This window comes from Anolis sagrei, chromosome 6, assembly GCF_037176765.1.
Source record: "Anolis sagrei isolate rAnoSag1 chromosome 6, rAnoSag1.mat, whole genome shotgun sequence".
Taxonomy (NCBI): domain Eukaryota; kingdom Metazoa; phylum Chordata; class Lepidosauria; order Squamata; family Dactyloidae; genus Anolis; species Anolis sagrei.
In genome coordinates this window covers 128,107,928-128,125,518 of record NC_090026.1, presented here as the reverse complement: position 1 = coordinate 128,125,518, position 17,591 = coordinate 128,107,928, and the positions used below count along the sequence as shown (strand labels likewise).

Genomic DNA, 17,591 nt, shown 5'->3' with positions numbered 1-17,591 from the left:
GACTTAAGGCTACATCTGCACACTGGACTTAATGCAGTTGGATGCTGCTTGACCTTGTAAAACTACAAATGCCATGATTCCGTTGCATGGATGCGTGGGGAGTGCAAAAGTATGTGTTTACATTGCTGGGAAGCCCCCGGAAAGATTGCTTCTCCAAGTGATTATTGCACTTTTGGCCTCAGAGACTTAAGGCTACATCTGCACACTGGACTTAATGCAGTTGGGTGCTGCTTAGCCTTGTAAAACTACAAATGCCACAATTCAGTTGCATGGAAGTGCGGGGACTGCAAATGTATGTGTTTACGTTGCTGGGAAGTCCCCAGAAAGATTGTTTCTCCAAGTGATGTATTGCACCTTTGGCCTCTGCTACCAATGGGACTTAAGGCTACATCTGCACACTGGACTTAATGCAGTTGCATGCTGCTTGACCTTGTAAAACTACAAATTGCATGATTCAGTTTCACATTTGGCTTCTGCTACCAATGAGACTTAAGGCGACATCTGCACACTGGACTTAATGCAGTTGCGTGCTGGTTGGCGTTGTAAAACTACAAATGCCACAATTCCATTGCATGGAAGTTTGGGGAGTGCAAATGTGTGTCTTTACATTTCTGGGAAGTCCCAGAAAGATTGCTTCTCCAAGTAATGTATTGCACCTTTGGCCTCTGCTACCAATGGGACTTAAGGCTACATCTGCGCACTGGACTTAATGCAGTTGGATGCTGTTTGACCTTGTAAAACTACAAATGCCATGATTCTGTTGCATGGATGCATGGGGAGTGCAAATGTATGTGTTTACGTTGCTGGGAAGTCCCCAGAAAGATTGCTTCTCCAAGTGATGTATTGCACCTTTGGCATCTGCTACCAATGAGACTTAAGACTACATCTGCACACCAGACTTGATGCAGTTGGGTGCTGTTTGACCTTGTAAAACTACAAATGTCATTATTCCCTTGTATGGATGCATGGGGAGTGCAAATGTATGTGTTTACGTTGCTGGGAAGACTCCAAAAAGATTGCTTCTCCAAGTGATGTATTATACATTTGGCCTCTGCTACCAATGGGACTTAAGGCTACATCTGCGTGCTGGACTTGATGCAGTTGGGCGCTGCTTGACCTTGTAAAACTACAAATGTCATGATTCAGTTGCACATTTGGTCTCTGCTACCAATGAGACTTAAGGTGTCATTTGCACACTGGACTCAATGCAGTTGCATGCTGCTTGACCTTGTAAAACTACAAATGCCACAATTCCATTGCATGGATGTTTGGGGAGTGCAAATGTGTATGTTTACATTACTGGGAAGTCCCCAGAAAGATTGCTTCTCATGGAATCCTAGAGTTGGAAGAGACCTCCTGGGCCATCCAGTCCAACCCCATTCTGCCAAGAAGCGGGAATATTGCATTCAAAGCACCCCTGACAGATGGCTATCCAGCCACACTCCAGGGCAGAGAGTTCTACTGCTGAACAGTGATTTGGCCTCTGCTGCCAATGAGACTTAAGGCTACATCTGCGTGCTGGACTTAATGCAGTTGGGTGCTGCTTGGCCTTGTAAAACTACAAATGCCACAATTCCATTGCATAAATGTGTGGGGAGTGCAAATGTGTTTGTTTATGTTACTGGGAAGTCCCCAGAAAGATTGCTTCTCCAAGTGATGTATTGCACCTTTGGCCTCTGCTACCAATGGGACTTAAGGCTACATCTGCGTGCTGGACTTGATGCAGTTGGGCGCTGCTTGACCTTGTAAAACTACAAATTGCATGATTCAGTTGCACATTTGGCCTCTGCTACCAATGAGACTTAAGATGACATCTGCACAGTGGACTTAATGCAGTTGCGTGCTGCTTGACCTTGTAAACTACAAATGCCATGATTCCATTACACATGGTATTAAGTCTGCACTGTAGATGGGCCCCTAGTCTCCTTCTGATGAACCAATTGGCGCTAAATGTCTCAATGGCATATTACAACCAACCTTCTCTTGTTTCCATCCATTTAGTTTCATACCACCAATTATGTTTTAATTGGAAATGGGCTTCGGAATACACCCACATCCTTAATAACAAGAATGCCTCTGCCCCATCTTTGGTGAATTGCCTACACGTATTCCTGGCTTGGGTTCCCCTCTTAATAACTTAATAACGTTCCCACAATTATTATTTGGAGGGCTGCTTATCTGATGCAAGCTGTTTATTGGATGTGAGTCTCCTTAGGACAATTGGGCGCATCCAGATGGAATCGGGGGAGCGGTAGCCTTGCAAAGTCACTCTTTCGCCTTCTCTGCAAAATATTGCTGGTGCCTCGCCAGGATTGGATAGCACTGAGTCATGGCAGTTAAAGTGGGGTCAAACTGGATTAAAGTGACAGTGTAGACCTGTGTTTCTCAACCTTCCTAATGCTGCAAGTCCTTAATACAGTTCCGCATGTTGTGTTGACACCCAACCATAACATTACTTTTGTAATTTTGCTATTGGGTTGTTTTAGGTTTTTCCCAGGCTATATGGCCATGTTCTAGAGGCATTTTCTCCTGACGTTTCGCCTGCATCTATGGCAAGCATTCTCAGAGGTAGTGAGGTCTGTTGGAAGTAGGAAAATGGTTTTATATATCTGTGGAAGGACCAGGATGAGACAAAGGAGTATTGTCTGCTGGAGCTAGGTGTGAATGTTTCAACTGACCACCTTGATTAACATTTAATGGCTTGGAAGTGCCTGGGGGAATCTTTTGTTGAGAGGTGATTTGATGTGCCTGATTGTTTACTCTCATAGAATCATAGAATCAAAGAGTTGGAAGAGACCTCATGGGCCATCCAGTCCAACCCCATTCTGCCAAGAAGCAGGAATATTGCATTCAAAGCACCCCTGACAGATGGCCATCCAGCCTGTTTAAAAGCTTCCAAAGAAGGAGCCTCCACCACACTCCGGGGCAGAGAGTTCCACTGCTGAACGGCTCTCACAGTCAGGAAGTTCTTCCTCATGTTCAGATGGAATCTCCTCTCTTGTAGTTTGAAGCCATTGTTCCGCGTCCTAGTCTCCAAGGAAGCAGTTGTTTTGCTGTTGTAATTTTTGAGTTTTTGCTATTGTTATGAATCATAATGTAAATATCTGATATGCAGGATGTATTTTCATTCACTGGACCAAATTTGACACAAATATCTGATATATCGAAATTTGGATACTGGTGGGGTTGTGAGGGATTGATTTTGTCTTTTGGGAGTTGTAGTTGCTGGGATTTATAGTTCACCTACAATCAAAGAGCATTCTGAACTCCACCAATGATGGAATTGAACCAAACTTGGCACACAGAACTCCTGTGACCAACAGAAAATATTGGAAGGGTTTGGTGGGCATTGACCTTGAGTTTTGGAGTTGTAGTTCACCTACATCCAGGGAGCACTGTGGACTCAAAGTATGATTGCTCTGGATCAAAATTGGCATAAATACTCAATATGCCCACATGTGAACATGGGTGGAGTTTCGTGAAAATAGAGCTTGACCTTTGGGAGTTGTAGTTGCTGGGATTTATAGTTTATAGTTTATAGTGGAGGTCAGAATGCAAAGAGCATTCTGAACTCCACCAAACTTGGCAGACAAAGCTCCCATGACAAATAGAAAATACTGGAAGGGTCTGGTGGGCATTGGCCTTCATGTTTGGGAGTTGTAGTTTACCTACATCCAGAGAGCACTGTGGACTCAAAGAATGATTGCTCTGGATCAAAATTGGCACAAATACTCAATAAGCCCAAATGTGAACATGGGTGGAGTTTTGTGAAAATAGAGCTTAACCTTTGGGAGTTGTAGTTGCTGGGATTTATAGTTCACCTACAACCAAAGAGCATTCTGAACTCCACCATTGATGGAATTCAACCAAACTTGGCACACAAAACTCCCATGACAAATAGAAAATACTGGAAGGATCTGGTGGGCATTGGCCTTCGTGTTTGGGAGTTGTAGTTCACCTATATCCATAGAGCACTGTGGACTCAAAGAATGATTGCTCTGGATCAAAATTGGCACAAATACTCAATATGAACAGATGTGAACACTGTTGAAGTTTGGGGGAAATAGACCTTGGCCTTTGGGAGTTGTCATTGCTGGGATTTATAGTTTATAGTGGAGGTCAGAATGCAAAGAGCATTCTGAACTCCACCAATGATGGAATTGAACCAAACTTGGCACACAAAACTCCCATGGCCAATAGAAAATACTGGAAGGGTCTGGTGGGCATTGGCCTTCATGTTTGGGAGTTGTAGTTCACCTACATCCAGAGAGCACTGTGAACTCAAAGAATGATGGATCTGGACCAAAACTGGCACAAATACTCAATATGCCCAAATGTGAAAACTAGTGGAGTTTGGGGAATATAGAGTTGTAGTTGCTGGGATTTATAGTTCACCTCCAATCAAAGAACATTCTGAAGCCCAATTGTGAACACTGGTGGAGTTTGGGGAAAATAGAGCTTGTCATTTGGGAGTTGTAATTTCTGGGATTTGTAGTTCTCCTACAATCAAAGAGCATTCGGAACCTCACCAACTATAGAATTGGAGCAAACTTCACACTCAGAACCCCCATGACCAACGGAAAATACTGTGTTTTCCGCTGGTCTTTGGCAACTCCTCATGACCCACCCACCCCACCCAGTGGTCCCGACCCCCAGGTTGAGAAATGTTGGTGGAGACGCACTCAAGAGAATGCTTCTTTCCTGCCCTGTTAATCAGTTTTGCAATCTTTACTGCATTCTTAATATTGCTTGGCTACATGGGCGCTGGTTCCCATCCATGAAATGTTGGAGGATAAAGAAAGGATCGTATTTGGTAACCTCTGGGTAGCAATTTGCTAGTCGGCATCCCATTGATCCATGGGCTGTGAAGTCATAGAAGCACATAGGAAATTCCCCTTCTCAGACACATTTCTCTCCCCGGGGCCAAATGAAGGTAGCGTATACATGCATTTTGTTTTTAAAGGCATTTATGATCACACAGGAATGGATAGTTTGCTAATCCAAACTATTAAGCTTTGGCAAGTCACCAAGAGGGAGAGATGGAGATGCCGAGAAGCAACTTGGAAGTCTTTGGCACATCTTTAATTTATGGCAAAGGCCTGGAGTGCAAAGAGAGGGTGTGCCCAAAAAAAAGTGGGAAGAAGGATGTAATTCATTGCTTCCATCCCAAAGTGGAGAGGAAGGGAAACCTAGGGATTTTGACTTTTGCTGATGGCGAAAATATTAGGAACGTTGGAAACCAAACAGTAGTTATTGTTGTTGTTGTTGTTGAGCTTGTTTCTATGATGAATTTGCTTAAGCATATTTCCACCAAGGAATGTAGGGTACTGGGATGTTGTAGGTTTTTTCGGGCTATATGGCCATGGTCTAGAGGCATTCTCTCCTGAGGTTTCGCCTGCATCTATGGCAAGCATCCTCAGAGGTAGTAAGGTCTGTTGGAACTAGGAAAAAGGGCTTATATATCTGTGGAATGACCAGGGTGAGACAAAGGACTCTTCTCTGCTGGAGCTAGGTGTGAATGTTTCAACTGACCACTTTGATTAGAATATAATGGCAACAACAGAGAGGAAACAAACAAGGACATGTAATCACCTCTCAACAAAAGTTTGCTCTAGGCACTGTCAGGCCATTATATGCTAATCAAGGTGGTCAGTTGAAACGTTCACACCCAGCTCCAGCAGACAAGAGTCCTTTGTCTCACCCTTGTCATTCCACAGATATATAAACCCTTTTTCCTATTTCCAATAGACCTCACTACCTCTGAGGATGCTTGCCATAGATGCAGGCGAAACGTCAGGAGAGAATGCCTCTAGACCATGGCCATATAGCCCGAAAAAACCTACAACATCCCAGTGATTCCGGCCATGAAAGCTTTCAACAATACAATGTAGGGTACCTTTTAGAGGTAGGAAATGGAAAAACCACCTCTGAGGAATCCTAAGAAAATCCTATGAGATCCATGGGGTTGCCATAAATAGAAGGGCAACTTAATGACTCACATACCATGGACCATTGGTGTGAATTTCATTGGATTTTTTAAGCAATGAATACTCAAAAGTGGTTTTTTTGTTTTGTTTTGCTAGTTGTTTCAACAAAGGCACGGCACCTTCATTGGTGGTCTCCCATCCAAGTACTAACCAGGGCTGACCCTGCTTAGCTTGCAAGATCGGACAGGATATTTAGCATTATATATGTCTGTTATATATATTCCTGTTGATTCATGGTGAGCCAAGATTTTCCTTAAGTTTGCTTAGGCAAGGAATATTCAGAGGTGGTTTTGCCTGTTCCTTCTTCTGAAGCCTACAGCGCCTGGCACACACTGGTGGTCTCCCATCCAAGTAGTAACCAGGAATGGCCTTGCTTGGCTTCCAAGACCGGGTTGCCAGGTCGAGACCACTTTGTGGGTCAGTGTAGAATGACAGCTTAAGAACCAGGAGGCAGATCCCCTTGGGATTCATAGAATCATAGAGTTGGAAAAGATCTCATGGGCCATCCAGTCCAACAGTATTCTAACCAAGGCAGAATAGACAGGTAGCTTTTTTTGCTTTTTTTTCCCCGCCACATTTCATTCCTGGCTCATGTCCCCCTTCCTCCCCACGAGGTCTCCAAGATCTTTCTCACGCATGCTGCTTTTGAGTCAGGCTTTGTCCCTCATTCTGCCTAAATGGAGTATCTTGAATTTGTCACTGTTGAACTTCATTTTGTTAGTTTTGGCCAATCATCTCTCTCAAGATCGCTTTGAATCCTGCTCCTGTCCTCTGGAGTATTGACTATCACTCCCAATTTGGTGTCATCTGCAAACTTGATGATCCTGCCTTCTAACCCTTCATCTAAGTCATTAATAAAGATGTTGAACAGGACCGGGCCCAGGACGGAACCCTGCGGCACTCCACTTGTCACTTCTTTCCACAATGAAGAGGAAGCCTTGGGGAGAATCACCCTTTGGGTGCGAACCTGAACTTTCCATGAGCTCTCCAAGGTGCTGAATGTATATTTGGAAGAAAGTGTTCAGGACCTTAGACACCACCTTTAAAGTCTAGGAGGAAACATAGAGGTACTTTGGCACTGCTATGGAAGTCATCAATAGTCATTGGCTAGACCCCAATCCCACTCCAAAAGCACCCCCAAAGAAGTTCGATCCCACTTTTGAGTTACCTGGAGGGCCTCAAAGAAATGCCCACAAAGGGAGAAGCTTCAAGATAGGCAAAACACTCTGAGCCAGGAAAACGTTGCACATTCATGAACTACAGCTCCCAGTTGTTGATAGAAGGATTCAGAGAACTGTCTTCCACAAAAACACAACCATTATTGGGTTGTTGTAGGTTTTTCCAGGCTATTTGGCCATGTTCTGGAGGCAATTTTTCTCCTGACGTTTCGCCTGCATCTATGGCAAGCATCCTCAGAGGTAGTGAGGATGCTTGCCATAGATGCAGGCGAAACGTCAGGAGAAAAATTGCCTCCAGAACATGGCCATATAGCCTGGAAAAACCTACAACAACCCAGTGATTCCGGCCATGAAAGCCTTCGACAACCATTATTGATTCTGGAAGTGCTGTGGTTTCAGCCTTTACTGTAAGGATGGCTCCCTGTATCCCTGATATAAGGATCACAACTTATTTTTTGGGTTAACATGGCAATTGATAGTATTTCAAGACTCGTGAAAGGTTCTTCTTTTAGGACTGCCACTCCAAGAATAACTGGTTAGAGGATTCATGGAGTGATAGTCCAAAAAGGCACCTTCCCCCATGCTTGGGCAGTTCTGTCTTGCAGTATTTGGAGCAAAGAGACCAAAATGAGATCTTGGGTACATGTGTGCCATCAAGTCACCTGTTGACTTATGGTAACCCTACAAATTACATAGGGTTTTTGAACTGCCACTTCAATAACTGTCTGGGGGATTCTGGGAGTGATAGTCCAAAAAGTCACCTTCCCTCGTGCTTTGGTCATGCTAGCTTGCAACATCTGGAGCAAAGGGACTTAAGTCAGATCTTGGATACATGTGTGCCATCAAGTCACCTGTTGACTTATGGTAACCCCACAAATTTCATAGGGTTTTAAAGCAGTGTTTATTGCTACTTCCTTCTTTTGAAAGGGAGCTACAGCTCCTGGGCTTTGTTGGAAGTCTCCTATCCAACTACTAACGACCAGGACTAACTGCTTATTTGTGGAGCCCCCGGTGGCTCATAGACTCATAGAGTTGGGCCGTCCAGTCCAACCCCATTCTGCCAAGAAGCAGGAATATTGCATTCAAATCACCCCTGACAGATGGCTATCTAGCCTCTGTTTAAAAGCCTCCAAAGAAGGAGCCTCCACCACACTCCGGGGCAGAGAGTTCCACTGCTGAACAGCTCTCACAGTCAGGAAGTTCTTCCTCATGTTCAGATGGAATCTCCTCTCTTGTAGTTTGAAGCCATTGTCCCATTGCGTCCCAGTCTTCATGGAAGCCGAAAACAAGCTTGCTCCCTCCTCCCTGTGGCTTCCTCTCACATATTTATACATGGCTATCATGTCTCCTCTCAGCCTTCTCTTCTTCAGGGTTAAACCCCTGTGTCGGCAGGACTGAAGATCGACAGGTCACAGGTTCGAATCCGAGGAGAGCACGGATGAGCTCCCTCTATCAGCTCCAGCTCCTCATGTGGGGACATGAGAGAAGCATCCCACAAGGATGATAAGAACATCAATTCATCCGGGCATCGCCTGGGCAACGTCCTTGCAGACGGCCAATTCTCTCACACCAGAAGCGACTTGCAGTTTCTCAAGTCACTCTTGACACGACACAAAAAAACCCCTGCTTATTTGCCCAGATCAGATGAGACCTGGTGCCTTTGGGGTATTTAGGCCTGTGTGTATATGTGTATGTGTATGTGTGTGCATGTGCCTCCAAGCCAGCAATGCTCCCTATAACCAGTAGGTAAGGATTCTCCTTTGGCCAACCCATCCTTTTTGCTCCTGTTCCAGCTGACTTTCCATGAGGCCTCCCTTCTCAAGTCGTGACCTGCTGCCTGTCTCTCCTGCGGTGCGGACCCAGGAGAACCACCCAAGCTGGCTGACAAATAAGCTCTCATCCCCAAAAAAGCACACACAGGCATGACGCCCTGGGGCCATCACCCGGCTCGGCTCTCCTCTTATCTCCGCTCAGGCTCTTACATTTTTATATGGCACCTTAATAACCCCTCATTTCCATTACAAGTGCGTGCTTTTCCTCCTGTTTATCTTCATCTTGGAAAGAGAGAGATGTTCTCCTGGTAGCATATTCCACCTGGGGCAAGCTTTGGGAAGCTAAAAGAACGTCATGCTATTAGCCAGCAGGGTGGCAAAGGTGAGCGAAGGAGCCATCTCTCTTTCTCATGGCAAGAAGTCCTTTGCAAATGGCCAGATTCTTCTCCTTCTCTTCCTACAAGCTGTAGTTGCTGCTTTTCAAGTGCCAGGGCTGTGACTCTTAGAGAAGCTTACAGAAACTAAACTGAAATGCTGGACTTCTTGGGATGGATAAGGGAACAATGCAGTATTTTAGTTGGAGCCCCCGGTGGCGCAGTGGGTTAAACCCCTGTGCCGGCAGGACTGAAGACCGACAGGTTCGAATCCGGGGAGAGGTGGATGAGCTCCCTCTGTCAGCCCCAGCTCCTCATGCGGGGACATGAGAGAAGCCTCCCACAAGGATGATAAAAACATCAAATCATCCGGGCGTCTCCTGGGCAACACCCTTGCAGACGGCCGTGGGGGCTCTGTGTGCCAAGTTTGGTCTTGATCGCTCTTTAGATGAGGGTGAGTGGAGGTACTTCAAGTCCCATCATCCATCATCCATCTTGCTTGAAACTGCACCATGATGTAGAATGGGTCATGGGGGCTCTGTGTGCCAAGTTTGGTCTTGATCAGTCATTGGATGAGGTTTGCAGTGGTCTCGGAAAGTGAGTGAAGTTACTTCAAGTCCCATTATCCATGGCCCATCCTCCTCAAATCTGCACCAGGATTTTGAGAGGGTCATGGGGGCTCTGTGTGACAACGTTGGTCTTGATCAGTCATTGGATGAGGGTCGTAGTGGTCTCGGGGAGTGAGTGGAGGTACTTCAAGTCCCATCATCCATCATCCATCTTGCTTGAAACTGCACCATGATGTAGAATGGGTCGTGGGGGCTCTGTGTGCCAAGTTTGGTCTTGATCAGTCATTGGATGAGGTTTGCAGTGGTCTCGGAAAGCGAGTGAAGTTACTTCAAGTCCCATTATCCATGGCCCATCCTCCTCAAATCTGCACCAGGATTTTGAGAGGGTCATGGGGGCTCTGTGTGCCAACATTGGTCTTGATCAGTCATTGGATGAGGGTCGTAGTGGTCTCGGGGAGTGAGTGGAGGTACTTCAAGTCCCATCATCCATGGGCCATCCTCCTCCAAACTGCAGTAAGATGTAGAATGGGTCATGGGTGCTCTGTGTGCCAAGTTTGGTCTTTATTGGTCTTTGTTGGGGACCACAGTAGTCTGTGGGATCCAGTGTTGGAAAGTACTACAAATCCCATCATCTATTTTCCACCCTCCCCCAAACCTCACCAGGATGTAAAGGGTGTCATGTGTGGCCCAGCTCTCCAATCTGTTAAGGTCATTTTGGATCCTATGGGGTATTTGCTGTCCTTCCCAATTTGGTGTCATCTGCAAATGTGATCAGCGTGCTTTCTATTTCATTGTTCAAGTCACTGATAATTGTCCAAGACAGTCATTGATATTTCAACTCTCCATCCCACAGCCACCAGGGAGTCGGCCTTTGTCCACGCCATTGCCTCTGCTGGTGTGGCTTTTGCGGTGACCCGGTCCTGCGCCGAAGGCTCGGCCACCATCTGCGGCTGCGACACTCGTCACAAGGGGCCTCCCGGCGAAGGGTGGAAATGGGGAGGCTGCAGCGAGGATGTCGAATTTGGGAGCATGGTGTCCCGGGAGTTTGCAGACGCGAGAGAGAACAGGCCGGACGCCCGCTCTGCCATGAACAGGCACAACAACGAAGCTGGAAGGACGGTGAGAAAAGAAAGCAGTGGTGTTTTGTAAATTCACCCCTTGTATGAACTCAAAGCTTGAGACACTTTTAGGGAAGAGTCTAACACCTTTGGAACTATATAGGGTTCATCTACACGAGCGACTCACAACCCTTGGTCCTCTGGGTGTCTTGGACTTCAGCTCCCAGCAGGCCCACAATAATATAATAATAACACTTTATTTATTTATATTTATTTATTTATATAACTCCAGCCTCGGATTCATCAAGCCCTGCACGTTGCATGATGTGTCCTACATACAAGGTGAATAGGTCAGGTGAGAGTAGACAGCCATGCTTGTGTGCCAGCTGCGCCCATACCTTGGGAAGTCTGACTTGGCCATGGTACTCCACGCTCTGGTTACATCCCGTATAGACTACTGCAATGAGCTCTACATGGGGTTACTTTGAAGACTGTCCAGAAGCTTCGAATAGTCCAACGAACAGCATCCAGGTTAATAACGGGAGTTGCACTCAGGGAGCATACAACTCCTCTTTTGCGCCAGCTCCACTGGCTGTCAGTCTGCTAACGGACACAATTCAAAGTGCTGGCTTTAGCCTATAAAGCCCTAAACAGTTCTGGCCCAACCTACCTGTCCGAACACATCTCCTCCTATGAACCAGCTAGGATGTTAAGATCATCTGGGGAGCCCCTGCTCTCGATCCCACCTGCATCACAAATACGTTTGGCAGGGACGAGAGACAGGGTCTTCTCAGTAGTGGCCCCTCGGCTCTGGAACTCCCTTCCTAGAGACATTAGATTGGCCCCTTTTTGTTAGCATTCCGGAGGAAAATTAAGACCTGGTTGTTTGAGACAGCATTTGAAAAGCCAGTGTAACAAACATAGAAATAAGGAATGATTGGATGATGCGATTGGATCTTGATTTTAACTAAGAGATGCTAATGAGTTATGTTTTATTGACTTTGTAATGATCGTATATTTATGCCATTGTTTTTAATTGTTTTGAATGTTTTATGATATTTTTGAGCATTGAATTTTGCTACTATAAACTGCTTAGAGTCGCCCATGGGCTGAGAAAAGTGGTATATAAATATAGTAAATAAGTAAATAAATACTGCCCTATCTCCCCAAAGGGACACCACTTGAACTGCTATGACTTAATGCTGTGGAGTCCTGGGAGTTGCAATTTGGTGAGGCACCAGCACAATCTGGCAAAGAAAACGAAAGACCTTCTAAAACTACAACTTTTAGGATTCAGTAGCACTGAGTCATGGCAGTCCAAGTGGTGTCAAATGGCATTCATTCCACAGTGTGGATGCATCCAAGGAAAGCCATCTTCAACCATTTCATTCCATTGAACAAAAACACTGAAGAGCCTAAAGTAATGGAAGTCCTAATTCCAATATCTAAAACTGGCCTGCCATCAATAAGTCAATCAAAGCTTTAGATGAGTCAACTGCCCATGAAATTACGTTATCACTTATTGTTTGACCTGTCTCATGTTTCATGGCTTTGGTTGAATGCAACTAGGTGAACTAAGTGAGATACATTGTAGATTCATTGTAAAATTAATGCAGCTTGACACCACTCAAGCTGCCCTGACTCAATGCTATGGAATCCTGGGAGTTGTAGTTTGGTGGAACACCCACATTCTTTGAAGGAGGATGCTAAAGATCTTGTAAAACTGCAACTGCATTGTGCCATGGCTTTGCATTCCTTTGTTCTCTTTGCCCATCCTTTTCTTTGGATGCCTAAACTGTTTCCAAATGCTTCTTTTCTGCATTTTCTTGCCTAGCAACCTAATGCTGTCTTCTGCCTTCCTTTTGTTTCCAGTCCATCATTGAACACATGCACCTGAAATGCAAGTGCCATGGATTGTCGGGCAGCTGCGAAGTGAAGACCTGCTGGTGGTCGCAACCCGACTTCCGGGTCATCGGCGACTACCTCAAGGACAAATACGACAGCGCCTCGGAGATGGTGGTGGAGAAGCACCGGGAGTCCCGTGGCTGGGTCGAGACACTGCGGCCGAAATACAACTTCTTCAAAGCTCCCACCGAGAGAGATTTGGTCTACTACGAGAACTCACCCAACTTCTGTGAGCCGAACCCAGAAACCGGTTCCTTCGGTACCCGCGACCGGATCTGCAATGTCACCTCGCACGGGATCGACGGCTGTGACCTCTTGTGCTGTGGACGGGGACACAACACGCGGACTGAGAAGCGGAAAGAGAAGTGCCACTGCATCTTCCACTGGTGCTGCTACGTCAGCTGCCAGGAGTGCATACGGATCTATGATGTCCACACGTGCAAGTAAAAGGGGAGATCCTTTGCTTTGTCAGGAGCTCAACCTCGAGACTGAATGGAGACTGGAAGTAAACACAAATGTGCACGTATCCAGAAGCTAAAACTGGTGGGCTTAAATATATCAAATTTATTTCTTCTTGGCTCTCACTTCTGGAAGTCCACCATGTCTCTCCAGGCAAGATGAGCAATCAAGCAACCATCCATGGTCATGGGATTGTGGAGGGTTGGGTGCTGTTGTCCACAATCTAGACTTGAGGAATGGATGACTAACTGGTTTCCCAAGACCCCCTCAATCTGCTCTTTCCTTGCTCAAAATGTACGGCGAGACTCGTGCTCTCAAGTGTCCTTTTGAAAGTTGTGGATCTTCCCCAAACATGGCCTAATTCTTGTGCATTAGAAGGACAGAGGATGCTTTTTGGTCAATGACTCTTACAGGAACCAACCCGGCCTGTTATCTTGACTGCTAAGTTTCTATGTATAGAATTAACAACTGGTCGGTGTTCTTCAGATGCCCTCATTGCAACTTGTGGAAGACCTGGCAAATGTATTCTTTGCGTTCTGTGGAATGGCCCATTATCCCGATCCTGAACTGGGTGACATACTGGTTTGTAACATAAACATAGGAAGCAAAGATTAAAACGGTGCTTCTGCCATGAGAAAAGGAGATATGGTCAATCTTGTATGGCATCTTGCATTGGTTCAGGGTGCTAAACCAGATCAGTGGGCTGTGAAGGTAAGACTTGGCTCATTGCCCCCACTTTGTACCAAACCAGAAGCCCATAGGAATTGGGTTTCACACATAGGAAGTATGGGCTGCTCAGAAAAGTATATGGCATTGAGACTTCAGTAGATATCTCCTGGGGACAAAATGGCTGCTGTTGCTTACTACAGAGTTCAAACAATGTTGTAATGCAGTAGTCCTGACTCCTCAACCCAATCGTACAATACGTGACATAAAATGTTGAATGCATACTTCTTGGGGCCACCACCACCACTGCCCAGGGAGGCTTCTGGAGCATATCCACACTCCACACTTTGACATCACTTTACCTGCCACAGCTCCATTCTTCAGATTCCCAGGGTTTGTAGTGTGGTGGTACTTAGCATTCTCATCACTTGGCATCACTTTACCTGCCACAACTCCATTCTTCAGGATCCCAGGGTTTGCAGTATGTTGGTACTTAGAATTCTCTCATCCATTCCCATGAACTGAAGCATTGAGGCTCTCAGGCTGAAAATGTAAGGCATCTCACAAAACTATACATCTTAAAGTTTCATGGGGATGAAGCCACAGCTATCAAAGTGGTGTCAAAAGGCTTTTGATTGAGTAGTGTGGGCACACGATTAGTCAATGGTCCATTCTCAAGCTAGAACTTCTCAGATGCTATTCCTACATCACCCCTGAGTGCTGTTTTCTCATGAGACATCCCTGGCAGGCGTGCCTTCAGTATCTATACAACTAAAATCTTTGTAATTTGGTAAATTTTCCCCCAATAAAGTCACATTTTTGAAGAAAATATTTCAGATCTCAGCTTGGGAGATCCTATAATTTCAGCTTCCCAAGAAACTATCTCTCTTTGGTTGGTAATGCAATCAAGCAGTTAAAATTATGGGCATGGGAAATAATTTTTCAAATTTGGATAAGGTTGAGAGAACTGGTTCCTCTCACTGGGACCAACCAAGTTGATGTAAGCCACATAATTGGCTCTTGGTTCAGCACATAAATATCTCTGCTTCAGCCAAGCTTTCTAGTGTATACTTCAGCAATAGGTCATCCATTGGCCTTTTGGTTATTTTGGACTACATCTCCCATAACACTTGGCTTTTGGCCATACTTGACTGACAAACCTGGTATGATGTCCAAAACATCTCAAGGGCCAAAGGCTGAGAATCACCTTGCCTACAGAACCTGAAGACCCCTTAGAAGTCTTTCAGAGGTGGGATGTGTTTGCAATAATGATGCACTTGAGGGCAATTGCAGATGACCTTCGGTCTTAGCTGTTCAGAGAAGTCCACAGAAGGTTTTCCGATCTTTCTGCAGGATCCTAAAATAGTGTTTTACAATAAATTAGACCTCAAAAGAATTGTGTAGAGAAGGAACCATATCCTTTCCCCTCGATAAAAGTTCTCTTTGCCTTGGTTACCCAGAGCCAGTGGTTCTCAACCTGTGGGTCCCCAGGTATTTTGGTCTACAAGTCCCAGAAAATCCCAGCCAGTTTACCAAGTGTTAGGTTTTCTAGGAGTTGAAGGCCAAAACATCTGGGGAGCCACAGGTTGAGAGCCACAGCCCAAAACTAATCCTCACTCATCACCAGAGCTTGGTAAGGTTACTTTTTCAGATGCCAACCCCCATCCAGCATGGTCCTTGGGGATTGTGATGTTTCCAGGGTCTGCTCATCACAAGTAAACTAACAAGGTGAGAGCCGTTCAGCAGTGGAACTCTCTGCCCCGGAGTGTGGTGGAGGCTCCTTCTTTGGAAGCTTTTAAACAGAGGCTGGATAGCCATCTGTCAGGGGTGATTTGAATGCAATATTCCTACTTCTTGGCAGGGGGTTAGACTGGATGGCCCATGAGGTCTCTTCCAACTCTTTGATTCTATGATTCTAAAGTGAGGGGCTAATTCATGTAAAGATTCAGTTTGACCCATCTGTCTACAGTTTCTCCTTATATCAGGTCATTGTAGTCTCCTGAACAACCACTTGCCAAAATGACAGTAGACTCACAAAGGAGTCCAATCACAAAGTGGCAAGTCATTATTCCATGAGAAGTGGTCATCTACAAGCACTCTAAGCTTTCCTTGAATATTGCACATTGAAGGGCAACTGCTGGGTCAAAAGGTTACAACACAAGTGGGACTTTTAGTCCTTTCAAACATCAAACTCTCCTCCTCAGCCCATGTAAGGATTGGTCCATAGAATGCGTTAATATTCTTGTGCAATCCCACATCCTCTGAAAGTAGCATAAATGCCCGCATGCAGAGGTATGCTGTACTTGCAGAGTAGTGATATTGCACCTCACATACCAATAACTGCAGACTTTTTCACAATTTGGAATGCACAATTATGAAACTGCCCAGTGTGATACTGTTGTATGTACAGCTGGGTTTCCATCACTCTCAACAGCGTCTATCCACTGTGCTATGGCAAATAATAATTCACCTTGAACGCATTGCATAGCTTTGCCTGTGTATATCACAAACATGATGCCAGGTCATAGAATCATAAAGTTGGAATAGACCTCATGAGCCATCCAGTCCAACTCCATTCAGCCAAGAAGCAAGAAAATCACATTCAAAGCACCCCTGACAGATGGCCATCCAGCCTCTATTTAAAGCCTCCAAAGAAGGAGCCTCCACCACACTCTGGCTTCAAACTACAAAAAAGGAGATTCCATCTGAACATGAGGAAGAACTTCCTGACTGTGAGAGCCGTTCAGCAGTGGAACTCTCTGCCCCGGAGTGTGGTGGAGGCTCCTTCTTTGGAAGCTTTTAAACAGAGGCTGGATGGCCATCTGTCAGGGGTGATTTGAATGCAATATTCCTGCTTCTTGGCAGGGGGTTGGACTGGATGGCCCATGAGGTCTCTTCCAACCTTATGATTCTATGATTCATATAGCCCAAAAAAACCTACAACAACCCATATTTTATTGTTTGCATCCTGATACTGATATAGACAGGGGCGGCTCATCATTACGCAAAGTAAGCGGTCGCAGTAACTTTTTTTTTTTTGCCAGGGGCGCAGAGGTGCCTCTGTAAATGCCCCTCAACCACCACTTGAGGAGCACCCCCTCGGCTCACAACAGCCCTAGCAGTCCGGGGAAAGCTTCAGCAACCTATTATGCAAAGTAAGCATTTGCAGTATAGGTTCTTGTGGGTTTTTTCGGGCTATAGAGCCATGTTCTAGAGGCATTTCTCCTGATGTTTCGCCTGCATCTATGGCAAGTATCCTCAGAGGTTATGAGGTCTCACAGACCTCACAACCTCTGAGGATGCTTGCCATAGATGCAGGCGAAACGTCAGGAGAGAATGCCTCTAGAACATGGCTCTATAGCCCGAAAAAAACCCACAACAACCTAGTGATTCCAGCCATGAAAGCCTTCGACATTTGCAGTATAGTTGATTGTGCCCAGGGGCACTCTTGAGGCGCTCTTGGGGAAAAATGGACCTTGACATATGTGAGTTGTAGTTACTGGGATGTATAGTTCACCTACAATCAAAGAGCATTCTGAACTCCACCAATGATGGAATTGAACCAAATATGGCACACAGAACTCCCACAACGAACAGAAAATATATATATCAATAATTGGGGG

At 45.5% G+C, this 17,591-nt stretch overlaps 1 protein-coding gene across 1 annotated transcript in view; it reads left to right on the top strand.

Annotated features, from left to right (window-relative positions):
- The window catches only part of WNT3A (Wnt family member 3A), a 111,372-nt gene extending 94,825 nt beyond the window's left edge, over positions 1-16,547 (top strand). The window contains exons 3-4 of the mRNA XM_060782686.2: positions 10,734-10,999; positions 12,811-16,547. Coding sequence (XP_060638669.1) covers positions 10,734-10,999; positions 12,811-13,290 — 746 coding nt within the window. The 3' untranslated portion in view covers positions 13,291-16,547. The remainder of the gene's footprint in view (positions 1-10,733; positions 11,000-12,810) is intronic.
- The last annotated feature ends 1,044 nt before the right edge of the window (positions 16,548-17,591 follow it).